The sequence below is a fragment of the Spinacia oleracea genome, chromosome 1 (genome assembly GCF_020520425.1).
Source record: "Spinacia oleracea cultivar Varoflay chromosome 1, BTI_SOV_V1, whole genome shotgun sequence".
Taxonomy (NCBI): domain Eukaryota; kingdom Viridiplantae; phylum Streptophyta; class Magnoliopsida; order Caryophyllales; family Amaranthaceae; genus Spinacia; species Spinacia oleracea.
The window spans coordinates 108,874,355-108,894,637 of NC_079487.1; the positions used below are offsets into that span (position 1 = coordinate 108,874,355).

At 35.3% G+C, this 20,283-nt stretch overlaps 1 protein-coding gene across 2 annotated transcripts; it reads right to left on the minus strand.

The window, feature by feature from the left end:
- Positions 1-5,170: 5,170 nt before the first annotated feature.
- Positions 5,171-17,980, minus strand: LOC110795172 (uncharacterized). 2 transcript variants are annotated; one of them, XM_022000158.2, is made up of 7 exons: positions 17,770-17,980; positions 17,416-17,501; positions 15,960-16,081; positions 6,646-6,904; positions 6,425-6,553; positions 5,976-6,146; positions 5,171-5,452 (listed from the first exon to the last, which is right to left on the minus strand). In XM_022000158.2, exons 4-7 carry the CDS (start codon positions 6,724-6,726, stop codon positions 5,348-5,350), a joined length of 486 nt encoding a protein of 161 aa, XP_021855850.1. In that variant the 5' UTR covers positions 6,727-6,904; positions 15,960-16,081; positions 17,416-17,501; positions 17,770-17,980; the 3' UTR covers positions 5,171-5,347. The 2 variants fall into 2 exon arrangements, with proteins under 2 accessions (XP_021855850.1, XP_056695122.1); XM_056839144.1 differs by lacking the exons at positions 15,960-16,081; positions 17,416-17,501; positions 17,770-17,980 and having other exon boundaries at positions 6,646-8,551.
- Between the last annotated feature and the right edge of the window lie 2,303 nt (positions 17,981-20,283).

A 20,283-nucleotide genomic window follows, 5' to 3' on the forward strand; every position in this document is an offset into this window, starting at 1 on the left:
CTTTTAGCAAAGAAAGGTCAAGACTTCATAGAACTCTTAGCAAAGAAATTTGGAGGCAAACAACATGTGAAAGAAGTCCGAGGGCAGGGTCTTATTATTGGCATAGAGTTGGATGTACAAGTTGGCCCGCTAGTTGATGCTTGTCGAAATTTAGGAATGTTAAATTGTTAATATTAACTGCTAGAAAAGAAAAATAGTGAGATTGGTTCCTCCACTGACCTTATTAGAACAGGAGCTCGAAACAGGTTCTGAGATTCTCCTCAAGTGTTTCCCGTCCCTGGGTTGAAGCGGTGGAGTTGAATTTGTGTACGATGAGTTGATGCCTGTCAAATTTCCTTGTGACATCAATAGATCCAAAGCTCATAATTGGCATCGTAGCTGTAAATCAGGAATAAGTTTCCTAGTAGCTTCTCTTTGGATTATGCCTTGGGTTTAATGTACAAATTGTCATTTCAAGATATCTCACTCGTTAATCAGAACATTGATTTTCTTTGTTGCTTGGATTCATTTCACAAGTATCTTTCTCCCTTATTATAAGGCTTAGTTTGTTATTTTGATACCTATAAATTGCGTAGCTTTGTATTGAGTGGAACACACAATCAACATTATTATTTTCTCTTCGTACTACGTTTGTTCAAAATTAGCCTTTAGATATTATCACAACTTTAGTGGATCAAGAAGGCATAAGAAAACAATAAGCAACGACTAATTTTCAAACGAAAAAGCTAGCCGTTAGAACATCAGAATAACTATTTTTAAGGTTGGGGCATTTGGTGAAATTAGTTTAATAATAGGAGTATTTGGTGAAATAAATTTTTTAAAAAGGGGCATTTGGTGAATTATGAAACTAGGCTAACGGCGGACGAACGGACCGTTATCTGTAAGGGTATTTGGGGGCATTAAGTCAATTGTCAGGGGTATTTGGTGAATTATTGGAACTTGATGGGCATTTGGTGAATTACTTCAAAACTCGGGGGTATTTCATGAAATAACCGTTTTTTTTACTTCGTACTACGTGCTTTCATACGTGTATCTTAAGAGCATGTACATTGGGGCTCTTGGAGTGGCTCTCCAAGTAGCTCTCCAACAAGAACTATCTCTTGGCCAACATTGGGGCTCTTGAGTGGTTCTTGAGGGGCTCTTGAGTAGCTCTTTATGGAGAGCTACTTCAAGGTAGCTCTTGCCCAAGAGCCCTTCAAGAGTTGATTCTTGTTGAAAAGTACATGTGGATAGTAACTTTGAAAATTGGATAGTAACTTTGGTTAAAAACACAATTAATTGTGGACCACCAAATGGTAAAAATATATAATAATGGAGAGCTCATTTGAGTAACCAACTAATGTTGGGTGTTTTTAAGAATGAATTCTTGAGTGTGTCTTGTAGAGAGATAGTGGTAGAGAGAAAGGGGAGAGTCCTCCAAAAACTCTTTTGAAGAGCCAACCAATGTACATGCTCTAATTAAGAAATACAATTGCACATTACAATTGGCAATAGGAGGAATAGCCCACTTAGGTTATAAACTAGAAGCTCTCTGCTTAATCTTCTGATGTGGGACACAATACTCACACTTACTTTCTAACACTTACTAATGTTATTGAAAAGTTAAGTCGTTTTCATAAATAAAACAAAAGGTTATTCTACATCATGCTCACGTGTTATTGGTTTTCTAAGTTGTACCCGTAAGTCATTATTGACTTATTTCTCCATTCCACTCCATCTATTATGTCCCTTGAACTAATTTCGAACTTATTCTAAGTGATTTGATTTAGAGTTCATCGTGTCTTATGTGTGACCGTCTACACCATCAAGTTGATGGTGTGACGCGCGCAGTTAATATGGAGAAAGTTATTTTGATAGCTGTTACTTGACTTTCTATGCTGGTGTTACTTATATATTGTATTCGTTGTTACTGTTTTTGTTTTACTATATTTTCTTGAATTTCATGTTAGAGGTTCCTTGTATAGACTTGTGTTACTTGACTTTCTATGCCGGTGTTACTTATATATTGTATTCGCTGTTACCTTTTTTTGGTTTTACTATAGTTTCTTGTTTTATTGCAGTTTCATGTTAGAGATTCCTTGTATAGACTGGTGTTACTTGACTCTCTATGATGATGTTACTTATTCGTTGTATTCGCTGTTATTTTCTTGTTTTACTACAATTTCTTGAATTTAATGTTCGATGTTCCTTATATAGACGGGTGTTACTTGACTTTTTTATGCCGATGTTACTTTTAGTTATTGCAGTTTCTTCAATTTCATGTTAGAGGTTACATGTACAGACTGGTGTTACTTGACTTTCATGTTGGTGTTACTTATACATTGTATTCGTTGTTATTTTCTTATTTTATTGAATTTTCTTTAATTTCATGTGTAGAGGTTCTTTGTATATACTGATGTTACTTTATTTTCTATGTTAATGTTACTTTATTCTCTATGCTGATGTTACTTTATTTTCTGTGCTTTTAACGCATTGCGCTTATTTATAAGTATGAACATGTCACACCATCAAGTTGATGGTGTGGCTGGTCTCATATAAGACTTGAGGTTTAGAGTTTCAACGCAATATTGCTAGTCGGTTTTGAATTCAAGCTAAGTACGTACGGAGTACAATATATTTATTTATTTTTTATATAGTATCGGTACTAAAAAAATGCATACGCAGTGACTAATTAACAATTTTTTAAAATGTATGCACTTTTTTTTTACGGAAAATGTATGTACCTAATATACAAATACTAACATCAAATTATTCTCAAATAAAAGCAATAGTGCACAACATATACGTGATATATGTTATAAACAAAGTTGGTTAATTAAAATGACAAATATTAAATTTCAAAATGAAGGATCGGAAAGAAAACGGTGAAAATATGAAATATTCGTCTGTAAATAAGGTTGGTGCCTTGGTGGGTCAATAATTGTGCCGTGGTTGCATGCATTGCATAAACCGTGATAAAAGAAATGGCATTTTATAACTTGTCGTGCTACTTATAAGAATCTCTCTTCAAACACCACAAATTGCCAAAGGAAGATCAATTACGTACGTACTACCACCACCATTTCAATTCAAGTGCTCAAACCCATTGATGAGTGTGCTTGTACCACAAAGAATTAGTCATTCACACTTTTCCCGTCCCGCTCCAAAGAAATTGTAACACTTTAGTTGTTATGTTTGCCAAATGCTAACGCACTTCAATTTTATTTGACCATAACCATCTTTGATTATTATCAGTAAAATTTTCTAAAACTTGACATCATTTTAAATATGCATTGTAACTAATTCAACAACATTTTACTTGATAACATATATTTTCGATAAATTAGTAAAAAGACAGTCAAATTAAGTTGGCCAGTATTTGAAAAACTAAAATTGTTACAATTATTTTGAAACGGAAAAAATGTAAGGCCGGGAATAGCTGCATTCATGGTTCACATGCACACATAAATAGGTTTTTAGTCCTTTTTCCAAAACTCTTTTATATGTATTCTTCTATGAAGACAATATTTAAGACATTATATACGCTCACTACTGTTGTCAATCATGGAGATCAATGGAGAACAATATAACCTCGAGAAGAAGCATAATTGTCACCTTGAATTATTAGAACAATGCAAATTTTGTCACAACTTATCCTTTCTACATGTACAAGTGTAGGCCTATACCTCGTCCTTAAATATTGAGTTTATTAAGTTTGAATTTAGATCCTCACTCTATGAAGCATTACAGTGGTTTTTATGGCCAATAGCAAAATCGAGGACAATAACCATGTAGTACACCACAAATTAGGAGTTCTCTCTCCTAATATTTATCTTTTCTTTTTACCTTTAAAAAAAAATGTGTACTCACTCTACAAAATATAAAGTAATTATAGTTAATTTGGATGCAGAAAACATCGTAAATTTTAACGAGTGCACTCACACGAAATCACAAACTACATCCTTGAGTTGTAAGGCATGACATACACTATATTTTTATAAGCAACGAGAGTGACATAAATTGTTAAGGTCTTTGCGTTATGCGTTCCATAGAACATGCTCATGGTGCACGAAATCACAAACTACACAATTGAGGTGTAAGGCATGACATACACTATACGAATAATTTTTTAGAAGCAATGAATGACATAAATGGTTAACGTCTTTGTGTTATACGACGCAAATAATTACAAACCACGTAATTGAGGTGTAAAGCATGACATACACTATATTTTTAGAAGCAAAAAATGAGCGACCTAAATCCTTAAGGTATTTGTGTTATCCGTTACATAGAACATGTTTATGTCATGCATCGCACCCAACAAATAGTTCATACTACTCTCTATACACAAGTCATAGCTTAGTTGATGTCATTCATGCAAATTTTCCCAAAGTAATCATTGTAAGATAAAATCCTGACTTTCGAGAACTAAAACTCCACCTAATGTATTGACGTTAGTCCTACTAGATAAAAAGGTTATTTCCTGCAAGTTTATAATTCATCATTAATTAGGGTTTTTTACACATCTAACTCAATGAAGTACCAGGCTAGGGTACATACTTTTCAAGTTTCCAAGTTACATGTCACAATCATAAGTCCATGGACCAGGAAGGAATGTACCATTTCCAATCATGGAATCACAATGAACTCAGATTGAGTTCATAAATTCTATCAATTATAGGTTAGTTTGACAGTTCTTTTTGCCCCCTCTCCCCCACCCAGAAATAAAATGCAATCGCCAACTTACATGGTACTAAAGGTAGAGAGAGAGATGAGAAATCATTCACCAAAACTTAATCTTAATTGGTACTCCGTACTTCGTAGTTAAGAATAAAACTGACAAATTTGACCAGACACAAACCCTGTACTTGATGACCCGAACCAAAATTGACTGGAATTATTTTTATAACAAAATAACCCGAAGTAACCTGTTTTGTACCAAATGACGCTCACCTGAATTGACCCGAATCAGACGACCATTTTGACACCTCAAGTAAAGAGAACCACAAGCACCACCAATTCTTAATTAATTATGGGGTAAGCACTACTAACAGAAATTCAGCTTGTAAGTTCCATCAGTTTTAGATCGTACTACGTAAATCATAACCCTGTAGCACTAAACAGCAATTAAGAGAGCCCAATGAGAGATTAGTCATTTTTAAAACTGAATTGATCATCAGACAGAATAAGCTCACGTGAAATCTTCGATTTTCGATTGTGAGCAAAATGGCTTCCGTACAGAATATTTAACCTACAAGCTTGGTGCATGGTGGCATGAAAAAAGGAGTAAAAGAAGCACATAATCAACCTAGAAAAGTTGAAAATAAAAAACAGAAGCTTGCAAGTGATTAATAATCTAACTGATGATTTACTGGTCTGGCTGATCAGTACTTGTATTCCAACGCCTGATAGCCTTCAATACCGCTCGCCGTACTACTTGAGCATCAACAATTTCACCACCATTTGCGTCACCCTACAAAAGAAATTATCTATTATGAGATAATTATTCTTTTGTTTTTAACGCTAATTTTGGGTTCTAAAAAAAGAGGGAAAATTTTCAAAACTAAAAATAAATAAAATAGATTTTTTTTTTTTTTTTTTGCAATTTTCTGTAAGATAAAATCCCAGCATCGGTGCATGGTACATGTGAATAAAACAAAGAATATTCACATGTCATAACTTTATATCTCAGGACGAAAAGCTCATTTTGGCCTAAGGTACTCGCAACCAAAAACAAGGATCAAGTATGAGTATGAATCCAATGATCGGAGGAAATAGCTAGCTGTATTCTTGGAGTTTCCTTTAATTGTTTTCTCTCTAATTTCAAGCGTCCGAACATCATACTTTTTAGAGGTATTGAAAGGGTTAATACTTTGGGTTGAAATGACGAACACCACTCACGAGTATGAAATACGTTGCAATATAGATAGGTTATATGATCTTCTATATGGTAAAGATATAAATATAATTAAGCAAAGAAAAGCGGGATGTCTTACTTCCACACTGATTGCTTCTAATTGAAAATTCGCTGTACAAGAAGCCCTAGCTTCAACTAGGGTAAGATTCAGTTGTTCAAAAGCTTGGAGCACATGAACCAGCAAATTTGGACAATTCTTCTCCGAGAACACATTTATTAGGAACCCTTTCTCTAGGGTTTCAACTGTAACCTGCACATATTACGCAGCAAAATATACAATCAAAATGATTTTAAATTTAAAATCATTCACATTTCACAGATGCAGTTACGTTCTAAGAAGAAAAAACGTCGATGCATAGATTTACTACTTAAATGATGATGATTTCTTCTCAATATATGGCTTGGCGACAGGGAATACTGCCCAGCTAAAATTACCATCCAAGAAAAAAGGGGGATGAACAAGAAGAGACGACAGCTATTTTATTTTAAAGGTTTCCATGCATCATATATATATAATCGATACCGTACCGTGGGGGGTGAATCTTGGACTGTTGAACTTTGTGCACTGTTTATAATATCTTGATTTAGCCGGTCTACCTTCTGCTTTAGGTCCTCTATATATTTCGATGCATCAACGACGATTGCAGTATCACTTTCCTGAAAAAAGCATTTAAACATACAAATTCAGCCCCATATTTAAGAAACATGTACTTATATCTCTAATATAGTGAGCAGACAGAGAGAATTACTGCATGAGAGCTAGTGATGGAACGAAGCAGTTGCAGCTTCTCATGCAGTGCTGCAGCTCTTTTGTGCTCCCTGGAAACCATTGACTCTCTCCCTCTCTCTCTTCCTTTAATTTCTTCTTTCTTTTCTCTATGCTTTTGGCCTTCCCTTATCGCACACACTCTGCAAGCTGTTCTCCGAGGCTAGCTATTTTAAAAGAAAAGGGGGGAGGGGATGTGCTCTCATATCAATATGATCATCCCTTGTTTGCTTCCCAAATGACTGCTACAGTTTTCATCACATAAATTTTTTTAAATTCATACATGCTACTGTGATTTGACAAAAATACCCCCTACTCATGTAAAAACAAAGTAGTGACACTTAAGGGAGATAATATCCCTTACTTAAACAATAATGACGTAAGTTTTGTATGGAGCCCTCAAAACATGAGATTGAATATTGTCTACATTGATGCATGTATATTTCTCTACACCAACAAAAAAAAAATTACTTTTATAAGACTAATTAAGCATCTAATATAATAAAAGATTTTCATTTACGCATCATTTTCAAAGTTTTCATTTCAATATTTTGCATATATGAATGGAATGAGACAGAACATGAATAATATTGTAAATTGCAACAGAAAGTGCTCAAATTGGAAGTTTTTTATCGGATAATATTTGCAAAATATCAGAATAGGATTTTATCAAACTAATCTTGCCTCATAAGCCATGATAAGTGCAATAACCATCATCAACTTGGACGTCTTGGTAATATTAAATTTTATCTTAATAATCTCCCAAGAATCAGGATCTTAGCTAAAGCCGTAAACCCCAATTGAATAGTTATTAATAATGTAGTTCGACCACATCATTTTCATTGTTGTCATTGTCACTTGCCACCGCCATACCAGCATGGTTTTAACGTCAATGTAACAACAAATACCAATTGAAATTCTTAAAAGTTAAGTGGAAAAAATGCTCCTTAATTTCCTTCCCAAAACATAGTTTTTACTTCTATAAGTAGCAAATGAATTACTCGCCAAGCTATTTCACAAGTCGTACAAATAGTCCAGTCCGTACAATATAAATTGTATTATCATCTTTAAAATCAGTTATACTGGCCTTGTGACATTAGAAAACCAACACAAAAACTAGCAACTTCTTTCTTTCGAAATTGACAATGATAACGAACAAGCTCTAAGTTCGATCCGGAACTTTGTTGCTCCTTAAAACTATGTAGTTTAGACTACGTAGTACTCTCCATATCCAACTAAGTAAAAAAAAAATCACTATTCTTTGGTTTATTAATATAACGAACTAACTAGAACATGGTTCATTAAATTGTATACATTTCTTATTTATTGTGAAATATTCACAAGTCATAACACATAGTAGTAATCCCTATATCCATATCAAATTATCAATGATCAACTAAAAACAATCTCTACATAATCACACAAGTAAAGTTGCATACATCCAAATCTACTCCTTGCCTTGGTAAGGCAAGGACCGCTTTAGAGGTATCGAGGCAATGTTCACAGGCCACAAAAGATCATGTTCACAGGCAATGTTTGAGGTAAAGACAAATCCTGTACCAAGTAAGTTTTGGTAAAAACGTAATGAACACACGGTAAGAAATGGAGGATATGAAAATTAGAGAAAGAAGGAAAGAAGTATTGTTTGATTATATATAGATAGAGGAGTAATAATAAGAAAGAGGTGATAAAGAAGGAATCAAAGACTCGTGAACAATAAGAGGGGGGGTGTTTGGCACTGAAGAGCCATAGAAAGCAGCGAAGGGAAACGTCAAAACGGGATGTTTAGTTTTGGTGATTTTATGAATGCCTCCAAACATTCCTCACGGGGGTCTTTATTTTGGTTGATTGAGTGAGAGTAGCGATAGTGTACTACTCCCACCCCCACCCCCACCCCCACCCCCTCTTCTCCCCTTTCCCTCTCTTTCTAGCTATCTCACTAGACATCATCTCTTTGTCTTCTCTCCACACGTGCCTTTCTAACCCACCACTGCCACAAAACCCACAACTTCTGATCTAATCATAATTTTGCTTCTCTTATTAATGGTGGAGATTAATGCTTCAGGCATAAAAATATTGTTACTTACCTAATTTCGTTGCAGACTAGATAACATAATTTATTTGGATACTCATCGATTAGCAGTAATAGCTCGTAATTCCTGATCTATCACGGTTTTGAATACGAATAGGTTCAGATGTATGTAACAGTAATACAGTATCCCTTCAAGTAGAACTGTTTATGTCTAACACACTAAAGAGTAAAGACTTCGTTAGTTGAGATGTGTGGTGATTTACAGTTTTCTACTGCCAAAACTTTTTGGCCCTGAATTATTGTTTTTTTTTTAAGTGATTTGGGATTAGCTAGCATGAACCGTACAAGGACCTATCCGCGAAACATAAAGCAAAAAGTTTAAATAAACAAATCAAATAATTCTCCTCCACAAATATATCTAAAATCAAAGGAGACCAAACGAAAAAGAGAAGAAGTGTAAGATGATTAAAAAAAATAACCAATCCAAGAATATGTTCTTTGTACCCCACAAATAGACTCAGATCCCTCTCAACCAGTATTGAGTACATTTTTTTCCTCTCATAGCTGCCAGACTTCTAATGTGCTTTAGAATGAAATAGATAGATACCTCTAGAAAATAAAAAAGGAAAAAAAAATCATTATCCAGATATCTCATAATCACTGTCAAAACCATATATCCCAATCTCATCATTCGAGAATGTTATGAATATTTTACTGCACAACAATCAATAACAAAGCTCTAACACCTCATGAATTAGCTGCACAAATATTCCTAGTCAGACAATTAGCCGCGAGCTTTTTATTTTAGTGATCAACTTCTAACGGTCAGAGGCAGTACATGACCGCCTCCTCCAGTTAACATCTACGTAGTAAGAGGCTAAAACCACCTTCCATCATGGGTTATATTGTCATAACAAGAGTATGAATGGTTTACATATCAAAACCCCAGCAGCGAAATTCCTACAGTTAGAGTATACAGACTTGAAATCACTTCCCTCCTTTCTTCCCAGAATATTGTCTTCATTCCAAATCACATGGACAAATTACGTACCCACCTATTCACATGTGTGCCATTAATCATCACAACACAACAATATACTCCATACTCATACACTGATCCTGCCCTTGTCCCTTGCCTTCCATAAAAATGCTGCCTCTGATCTCATAGGTGACTTAAATTTTAGTATCAGTTTCAGTCCTTAGATCCGCGGAATCTCTTTTTTAACTATGTCAAACCTATCTTCAAAATAAATTAATTACTAGAATTTTTTTAACTACCTGCAGTTAAAACATATATCCACATTGTGCCCTTGAGATCTTGTTACAGACTACAGTACAGTGTTATCAGCCTAAAATAATGCACTTTAAATGAAACTCTTATACGAGTTATACCCATTAGTTGAGCTTAGAACACCTACACGAGTGACAGGAAAAAAAAAAAAAAAAAAGTACCCCAGAGAACACTCAAATTACTCTAAGACCACGAGAACAGACCTGAACAGACTTGAAATACCTTTGCCTACTATAGGTCCTGTAAACAGAAAACAAGCCTAGCAAAAGTAGCTACAACTTTGAAGAGGAGGAGATCATGGTTTCCTGCAACATAGTTCATGTATACTTCCTTTGTTTTTTCAGTTGTACCATATAGACAATTAAGAACACAGTTAGATGTTGCATATTAGCCACTAACACCCACCAGGCCACCAGCAAACCTCAATGTAATGTTACAAGTTCAGGATACCATTTTGAATCGAAGAAAGAATTACTCATAGGTTACAGATATTAGCATTATGGCGCTATGCGGTAAGGGGGTGACTTTAGGAAAAAAAACTTATTGCTCTTGGTATTGACAAATTACATGCGGCTAATCTATTTAGTTTTGACAGCAAAGGTGAAAACTATTCATATACATTCAATCAACATAGTACAATTCATTTCACGGACTTGAGACATTCTTGCAAATTATTGAAAAAACCAGAGTACAATTGCAAATTGCTCAAACAGTATGATTAGAAATTTGACAAAACTCAAATTTTGATATTTGTTGAATGAGCGCGACTTGATGCTTATCATAACAATGAGGGTAAAAATACAAACCGGAGATTTGTCTTCATACATCTGGAAACATACAAATATTCCTTCATGATTCCAATAAACTGTGTGATAATTTTGTATTTATTTCCATTCAATTCCAACTATTTTGTTTTATTTCATCCAAAAAACTTCAAGACTAATTATTGTGTTTTTATTTCTCCTCGCACATATGACTAGCTAATAAGAGTGGTAAATGTTTAGCTCAAAATAGAAAACAAATGGGATGAAAATCAGATAGGGGACGGTAAATAACACTGTCAAAATCGAAGGCCAGGATAATCTTTCATCATGTCCATAATAAAAAATAAAAAATTATGCAAGCACAATTATGAGTTTTTGAGTAGTACCAAGCCGGGTAAAAGAAATTCTTGCGTTGAGCTTAAGTTTGCTCAACATATTTGATCGATTCACGTCCCCAACTAAGTTGAGGCTCGAGTCAAACATAGACCGAACCGGGCTTGAATAGCTTGTAAGAAGGCTAGGATTATTGTCATAGCTGATCTAGATATCTTTCCCCCCCTTCTGTGTTATGGGGTTTAACTCCTCCCAGTCCCAGCTGCCTCGGATCTAGTTTCCCATTGCTTACCCCGCCCCCTACAAAGGGTCCATATCAATAATATTGTTGTACTAGAATTGTTGCCCCAGGCCCTCTCCCCCTCCCCACCTCCCTCAAACACTCAAATTTCAGAAATCAAATTTGAAAAATATGTGTTGTACCACTTGTACGGCTTGTACCACTCGATTGTACCCCATAGCTCGTAAAATTATAGGTATATCAATATAATTAGTGGATGTCAAATAGCTTAACTGATAGTCCGTAAAAGTATCACAAGTCTGAGTGTCTGACATTGAATATCTATTATTTGGACACCTCAAATTAATTAAAAATATTACAGTATGAATGTAGTCAAGACAAGAGGCTGATTTGCTTATGTAGTTATGTTCACCCCTCCCAAGAAGCTACAAGCCTACGTTCTGGAAAATCACTATATCAAAGATATAAATGGCAAGTCCAATTAAAAAGGAGGCAGCTGCAAAAAAGTGGGAGAATTGAGAAGATTCTTCATCAGAGTATTATTACCATTGTTCACGTGTTGTACAATGAAGAACGCGTATAAACATGTAGGACTAGAGGCTACAGAACACAAATTAGAAAGCAATTTAAATACTAGTCAAGTCCAAAATGTCGAGATTAGCTTAATTATTAGCTACTTTATAATTAAATTTAAGAAAAGGAAAAAAAGAAAAACAACTCAGCATGATGAAACATCAACTAAGGAAGACAAAGTGAAAATATCAGTTTCATGTGCTTATATTACGGAGTATTCAGCTTACATATCAAATCAACCGAAGATATAAATCCAAAAACAAAGAACACATTTGGGACCATAATATACAGTAAGATAATATTCAATTCAATTACATATCTCGTGACCATACCCAAAAAAAATACTAATTAATTTGATAATTGGAAGCAGATTATATACTCTTCCATATTGCCAAATAAGATTATACATTGTAATTTTAGGATTCCTGTGACTATCAAGCATGGAGTCACGTGAGCTATTTCTTCGGGAAAGTACAATCATGTGCAATTATGTAAATGGAAACAAATGAATTTAAACTGTAAAGTTGAGGGACAAACTCTACTGCTCTTAGTTTGCATCTTGCAAGAAGCAAAAGTTTGTGAAGTTTTCATATGTCAAGATCCACTACACATAAATGAGAAAAATAAGTTTGTAAGATCAAGATGAAAAGTAACCATCTAGTTTTGAAAATAGAAACATAAGATGTTCTCTTTATCTAAACTTGTATGAGTAATTAAGTGTTACTCCTACAGAGTTTTATTTTTTTTTTAGTATAGAGAGCCCAAAAGATGGTGATATGAACGAGATTCGATCTAAACTCTTGGATACTATTCATTAAAACTTTACAGTGTTCCAAGTTAATCGTCTACGCATAACAACATAAGTATTAAGTTATTTATCTTATTCGTTAGGAAATTAAACACATCTACAAACATGGTCCTCTAGCAATCAAGTCCACATCACCAACTTCTACTCTATAGGGGTGTTTGGTTATAAGAGATTTGAAGAAAAAAAAAGAGATTTTTTTTATCGAGGTGAATTTGAGATTTTTTTTCTATAGGGCCGTTGTCTTCTTCTTAAACTGTACACATTGTTCTTCCAATAATGATGTCAAGTTTTATATGTTGCCTTCACAAATATTCTCAGTTCTCTTTTTCATTCCTTGTGGGCAGTGGGTCCTTTCCATAAATTTAAATCACCATAGAACTACATCCCCAAAGCATGCCAAAGATGAGCAAACTAACTTCCCAACCATGGCCGCACAGACTAATGGTAAAGAAAAGCTAAGCATCAGTTAGACTGATTCCATTATTACATTATACTGGCTCCAACTTAAGGTTAAATTAAGGGGAAAGGACGAGGGGTTTTACCGTTTCAATCATTTTCGATCCCATTTACTTGCAAAATTTGCATCCCTTCTTAGATGTCTCCTCAATCAACATTCAGTAATCGCAGAAATACTAGCTAATAATAGAGGTTCTCGTTAGATTAGTTATCGTATAAGTGCTACATGACACATAAAATTATACACATGTCTTCCTAAGAAAAGTATCCGTAATGGCGCTTGGCCAGGAGTAAACGTTGTGTTCTCTGCTTAAAAGTTGCTGAATAAGTAAGAAACTATGTCGCGCATAATCTAGGTCAGATCACAGGGTTTTGTATTACTTTCATAAACCTGACTAGATCGGTGTAAGACACAAGAAATCCATCAGAAAAATTGATGTTGAGGTCTATACAAGATTTGCCTTTGTCCATTTTCTTCACATGCAAAATAAAACCAACAAAGGCTACAAGTGGGAACAATTAGGCCACACAAAATTTCAGGAGGGGTCTCAATATCATGACTAGCTCCCACAACGATATTTTCATTTTGGTGTCTTTCCAAATTCCAACGATCCAACCTATAGCATCACTTTGCCAACTTTTGGCTAGTATATGAAGTGAACGGATCATTTCAAATTAGCTAATTGCCTTGTCGTCCTTCCAACCTATGATACCCCCAAAGGACTAGGAGATGCACTTCAGATTATGAAAAATTCGAGAAGAAAATGACTACCCTTCAATTTGTGAGAATAGTTCAACAAGTAAGTTCGAATGACAGCTATCCTACTGTCTCCTGCAAACGCTAATACAGAGTACGTGATTACAAAAATTATCGCTTCTGGAAAACAGAATGGTGATAACAGACTGTGACACTTTCCAACATTTTCTTTGTTCTTGGTAGTTGGTACACCTTCAAAACACGACTACACAAGTGTACTGAGACAACATTTCCCCAAGCTCAGGCATATTCAGCCATCACACACATTTCAATTTCATACTATATCTTTTTCTATGAACAACAAACTTCAGATGTCTTCAGCTTGGTTTTGATTCTAACCTGGCTTCCCACCCTCTGTTTTTTTTTCTGAGTAAGGAACTTCATATCGGTAAGTCCTCTTGGTACAACTCCATATACATATAGTGAAATTATATTCCCTCCGTCAAGATCAAATAATAATCAAATTCTGGATGTTTGGGAAAAGCTGTCCCCTTTTTTCAAAATAGTACTTCGTAATTACGTTATGTGATTGCACTTTTTCAAGATTTCTCTAACTTAATTTGAGATGGCTCAACGGCTCAACCACCATAAAAGGTGTTCAGGAAAATCAGGTAATATCGTACGAGTCATTGGGACAATGTGACAGCAATTTCTAGACGAAGAGAGTGTCTTGTTTTGTGACAAGAGGTAATATTGGCATTCAATCACCAATTAAACCCCAAACTTCAGCAAATTTTTATTGAATAGCCAATTTCAGACTTCTTAAGTAAATCCACTGCTCACAAAGACACAATTCAGTCTAATCCAAAAAGTGACCCTAAAACGATGATATGTTATACATACTTCAGCTCATTGCTCTAACAAGTACTCAAACAACGATAACCAGCACAAACATAGCCATATAATCCTCTGAAAACTGAAACTCTTAAGCTGTGTAATCGTTCTAACTTCCGACCCAAGGGAACCCTTAAATTTTTAGCAATTCTCCAGTCCAATTATAAGTTCAGTGGATGCAAGGACATTAATATAATCGTCCAAAGATACAGTCAGAAACTCAGAGATTTGCAGATTGAGTTCTAAAAAGGGGTATTACCACAACATGAGACTAACAATATATGGAGTAAGTTAAACAGATACAAGAACGGTAATGATCCTGAGTTTTTTTGTTAGGGTTACTGATATCGTTATGTTCCCAGCCTAGCTCCTAATAAGAAACTTTTATCAAAACCAAGGTAATAACTGCTTCTTTTCAGTTATTACATTAGGAAGAAGAAGGCCCATATTACCAGACAATTATGTGAAATATCTAAAGCCAACAATTGAGAATTCCTCACTTGAATGTCTTTGGTGTTAGCCAATAAACAAGAAATAATATGAAAGATGTCAATGACATGTTGATGAAATAGATCACAGTACACTACTAAGGTCTTTCCAATGAAAAAGTGCAGCTTAAACAGCTTCCACCAACTAACGATAAATATTCTAAACTTATCAATTCCAGAAAGAAGGTCCAGACAGTAACTAGAAGTATATCAATCTTACACCTAAGATCTTAAAAAGCTCCTTCAGATTTCTAAGCTTACAAACTCATTTGAGCTGTCTATATTATAACCACAAATCCAGAAATAGCTTCAAGTATTGTATATCACCAAAAATATCAGCACAGACTAAGCACAATCATCATTCATCAGTAACTTGTTAACAAAATAGACATTGACTTTAGACATCACATAAGCTGTCAACCTTTAAAACATTACTATTGATGAAAAACTGATTCTAAATATATCCTCCACTTCACTTGGATATCTCTTACACTGAAATGTTATAGAAAGGGAATAAGGAGATGGAAAAGGTGTCAATATCCAAGTGCGCCAATCACTTATAAAAATCTCATTGGCCTAACCATAGAATCTACAAGTCATAGAAATCGTTGAATCGATTGGTACAGAATTCCCTACTTATGAAATGACTTTACCAATCATCCATTAATGTGACACATAATTTTCTGTACTGCATTAAAAATAAGTCGTAATTGTACATACCTCGCCATCATTCACGAGTGTATATATGTTGAACATAACACATAAGTACTGCCACCAGTCTCCAGCCCATGGTCCCAAGTTTCAGTATTTCCATTTTGCATAAGCAAATAGCTCACATTGACCTACATAGTCACATCGATACCTGTAAGTTCCATGTCATCTGAAGAACACTACAAATTAACAACTGATGTATAAGCAAGCCTCTTACCACACTAGCTACAGTTTTAAAAAAGATGGTTGAGGCCTGTAAAATAAGTCACATCTGAAGAGCTATATAGGTGCTTATGCTGTTAGTGTTAGCCTGTTATCCAGTCAAGTCAAAGCAAAACTTTTTCTTCATTCGTATCAAAAACACTGATTTTGAAGCTTTTACTTAACATAGATCCCTTATACAGTTATACCATTGGCTTCACGAAGAGAAGATCTAGAGATCACTTTCCAGTTTTTTGTATGGCTAGAAAATAGTAAACTCTAATCTGAAGCATAGACCTATCATGTGCATCTATCTAATCATTAAAGATCTTGTGTATGTTAATAGGCATCTCCTCTGGTAAAAAGACTAAAAATATACTTGTACTATAATGCAAGACCCCAGTAGAATTCACAAAAAACATCCCTTGAAGAGTTTACCAAAATGTTCAAATGAAGACAATGCAATGCATTATCCTAGTCAAAGTACTCATTAAATATGTGACCAAGTTGGATATGCCAGAAATTTACTGGCAAATGCCACTTCCATTTGCATTATGTCACAATTCTAGCAACAGTAAACAATAAACATGACATCATTTTAAAGCCTCGATTACTCAATTGGTTTTAGAGAAACGAAGGACAGGCAACTCCTATTGTCAATTTTATCCGCGACATATTGGCAAAAAATTCTAGTCCTTGTGTTACTTTGTATCCGGAAGATTAGGAGATGGATCATCACAATACAACCACATGTTCACGTTCCCAAAATAACATCAGCTATATGATATGTACGGAGAATTCAATAGTGAAAGGAAGTCCACTAGAAAAAATTAGAACATGTTAGGGTAACCCCACTCAATAATCCATATAGTCTATTAGACCTCAACTAATCCGGATTTGAACCATTACCAACTAATCTAATCAAAAGTCGGTAATATAAACTAACTATGATCAAAAAGTTCAATCAAGAAGCCACTCGTACCAGAAAATTACTAAAATATTCTCCTACTTCGTAACTGAAATTCGAAAACGCTCCGATATAGACTAGAAATGTCTAAAATGATCCGGACTCTCTTATTGTCGTTACATATCAAACGACAAAAATTTTCGACGAAATTCCATAGATCGGGTCATCTAAAATTGCATCATCTCTTCGATTTAACTCTACAATGTACACAATTCTTATACGAAAACTGCTCTTCAGAATTCGTTTAAAATTAAATAATTAAAACATATTGTGAAACCTGAAATGAATAATCCATACCTCTTTCAAAATTCGCTGCAATCGTTTCATCGTCAAATAGATATGAGAACGTGTGAATTGTGATACACTCGTTAAAATTCGTTCATCTGAAAAAAAAATCACCATAACAGAAATTTAAGAAAAACATAACGACAACTTTACATCAATTAATTTCGAAATAATTCATATTAAAATTGCAAAAACAAAACAAAAATCAGAAGGAAATCTATCTCAATTATCAGTTTAATCGTGTATTAGCAAAATTCTCATGTAATGTATGTACCTAATTTATGATTATGACCTAGAAAATCTTCAGTATGAATATAATGTCTGGAATTCAGATAAAAAATGATGCAACAGTTTCAATTTCGTTACCTCATTGACCACGATTGCCGAACATTTGGTCCGGCATTGCACGCCGTCATCTCGTCGGCGACGCAAATTCACGTTTCCCCTCTCTCTCCTCGGATTCATGAAATTGAATGATTGTGAAAAGGATTAGTTACAGTGAATATTCATATGTACTGCAGACTGCAGTAGTGGCGCAAATTTTCCCTCGTTTCTCTGTTGTTTCAACCTTAGTCATCTGTACGCCTGACACTTTGGCGTTTACGACACTTGTGTAGTTGTGTTTGTATTCTTGTGTATGTATAGTTTGGGCTTCGTAGTTCATTCACCAAATTGGTAGGGCTTTACGATTACATCCATTGGGTCATTTGGTAAGTTGGTAAAGGTACAAAAGCTTTTGTATAAGACCGTCTAACGGTTAGACCACTATTATGGTACTAACTAAACTAGTGTAAAACATAACTAAAGTAATTAAATCGTAACTAATGGTTAGAGCAGGGCACAGCGCGCGCTGGCGCGAGAGAGCGAGCGAGGGAGTGCGGGCGCTGGCGCGCGAGGGGCGAGAGAGGGAGTGTGGGTGTGACTGGCGCAAGCAACGCACACAGCAGCAACAATAACGGCACAGCAGCAGCGCAAGGGGCGCGCTGGCTGGGCTCGAGCAAGAGAGTGGGCGAGAACGTGGGGCGAGCAACAAGGGCACGAGCAGCACACGAGGCACGACAGTGCTCGTGCTGTGCGTGCGGGTGAACCGGACCAAAGAGGAGAGAGAAGGAGGAGTGTTGAGCAAGAAAGAGAGAAAAGGGTTTATGACAAAATAGGGGGTCATTTAATGATGAGGAGTCCTATTTATAGGCTCCTTATTGTTAATGGGCTAGGCTTAGGAAATTAGAATTGGGCTTAGGGAATTAAATGATTGGGCTAACTTAGGACTTGAATTAAATACTTTTGATTGGGCTCGTTTAATAAAACGAACTGGACTTTTCATTTAAAACCCGAAGCCTTTAAAAATCATTTGCAACTCATTTAATTTCCCGACTCAAGAATTAAATTCGTTTCGTAATTAACTAAAATAATAAATATTCTAATTAATTAAAATACATTAAATGCAATGCATTTAAATATTATTTAAATGCTAATAAATCGTAAAATGTTTTATAAATATAATAAAATATACTTATAAATACTATAAAAATACGAGGTATTACAGTCTACCCTCCTTAAAAGAAGTTTCGTCCCGAAACTTGGGTAAGAAAATCAAAATTCAACTCAACACTTGAGACTTTCTGAGACTTTCAATACGTTCATTTACAAAAGTTTTAAGTTGTTGTACTCTTTACATGATTAAACAGGACAATAATAAGTGCAAATTCAATAAAAAGCACTAAATTGAGCATAAAATGGGGGAAAACAAGGTAAAAAGCGTGAAATTCTACCGCACTCTACCCCCCTTAAAAGACACGAGTTACGACCCCGTAACTCAACTAACCTCGGGAAAAAGCTCGGGATATTTCTTTCTCATTTCGTCCTCCGCTTCCCAAGTGGCTTCCTCATATTCTTGATTAGACCACAACACTTTGACAATTTTCACATCTTTAGTACGCGTACTACGCACTTTGCTATCAAGGATTTTGACAGGTCTTTCCTCAAAGGTTAGACTTTGGTCTAATTCTATGGTCTCCGGTTGCAACACATGCGATTTATCCGGGATATATTTCCTTAACTGAGATATGTGGAACACATTATGCACTATATGCAAGTCCATAGGCAAGGCTAGTCTATAGGCTACCTTTCCGATTCTTTCTAAGATCTCATATGGGCCTATGTACTTAGGGCTTAACTTCCCTTTCTTTCCAAATCTCATGACACATTTCATTGGTGACACTTTGAGCAACACTTTATCACCTATGTTGAACTCTTCATCCCAACGTTTCAAGTCTGCATAACTCTTTTGGCAATCCTGCGCCGCTTGAATCTTTGATTGGATGGTTCGGATTTGGTTCATGGTGTCCTCTATCATTTGAGGTCCCAACACTACGGTTTCACTAATATCGTTCCAACAAAGTGGACTTCTACACTTTCGTCCATACAGAGCCTCAAATGGTGTCATTCCAATGCTAGCATGATAGCTATTGTTATAGGAAAACTCAATCAAATCTAGGCTATCTTCTCAACTTCCTTGGAAATCAATAACGCATGCCCGAAGCATGTCCTCCAGGGTTTGGATAGTCCTTTCAGTTTGTCCATCCGTGGCTGGGTGGAAGGCTGTACTCATTTCCAATGTCATACCAAAGCTCTTCTGCACACTTTTCCAGAAATTCGAAAGAAACCTTGAATCCCTATCTGATACGATATCCTTAGGAACTCCATGTAACCTCACAACATTCTTAATGTAGGCTTTAGCAAGTTGTTCCATCTTCCAGGTTTGACTTTAATTTGAAAGGCTAATTGGAAGTGTTTGGTTAGGAGATATTTGGAAGAGAATTTTTGAGGTGAAAAACTAATTCTGAAAAAGCTTAACATAGGAGCTTTTCCAATTAGAGA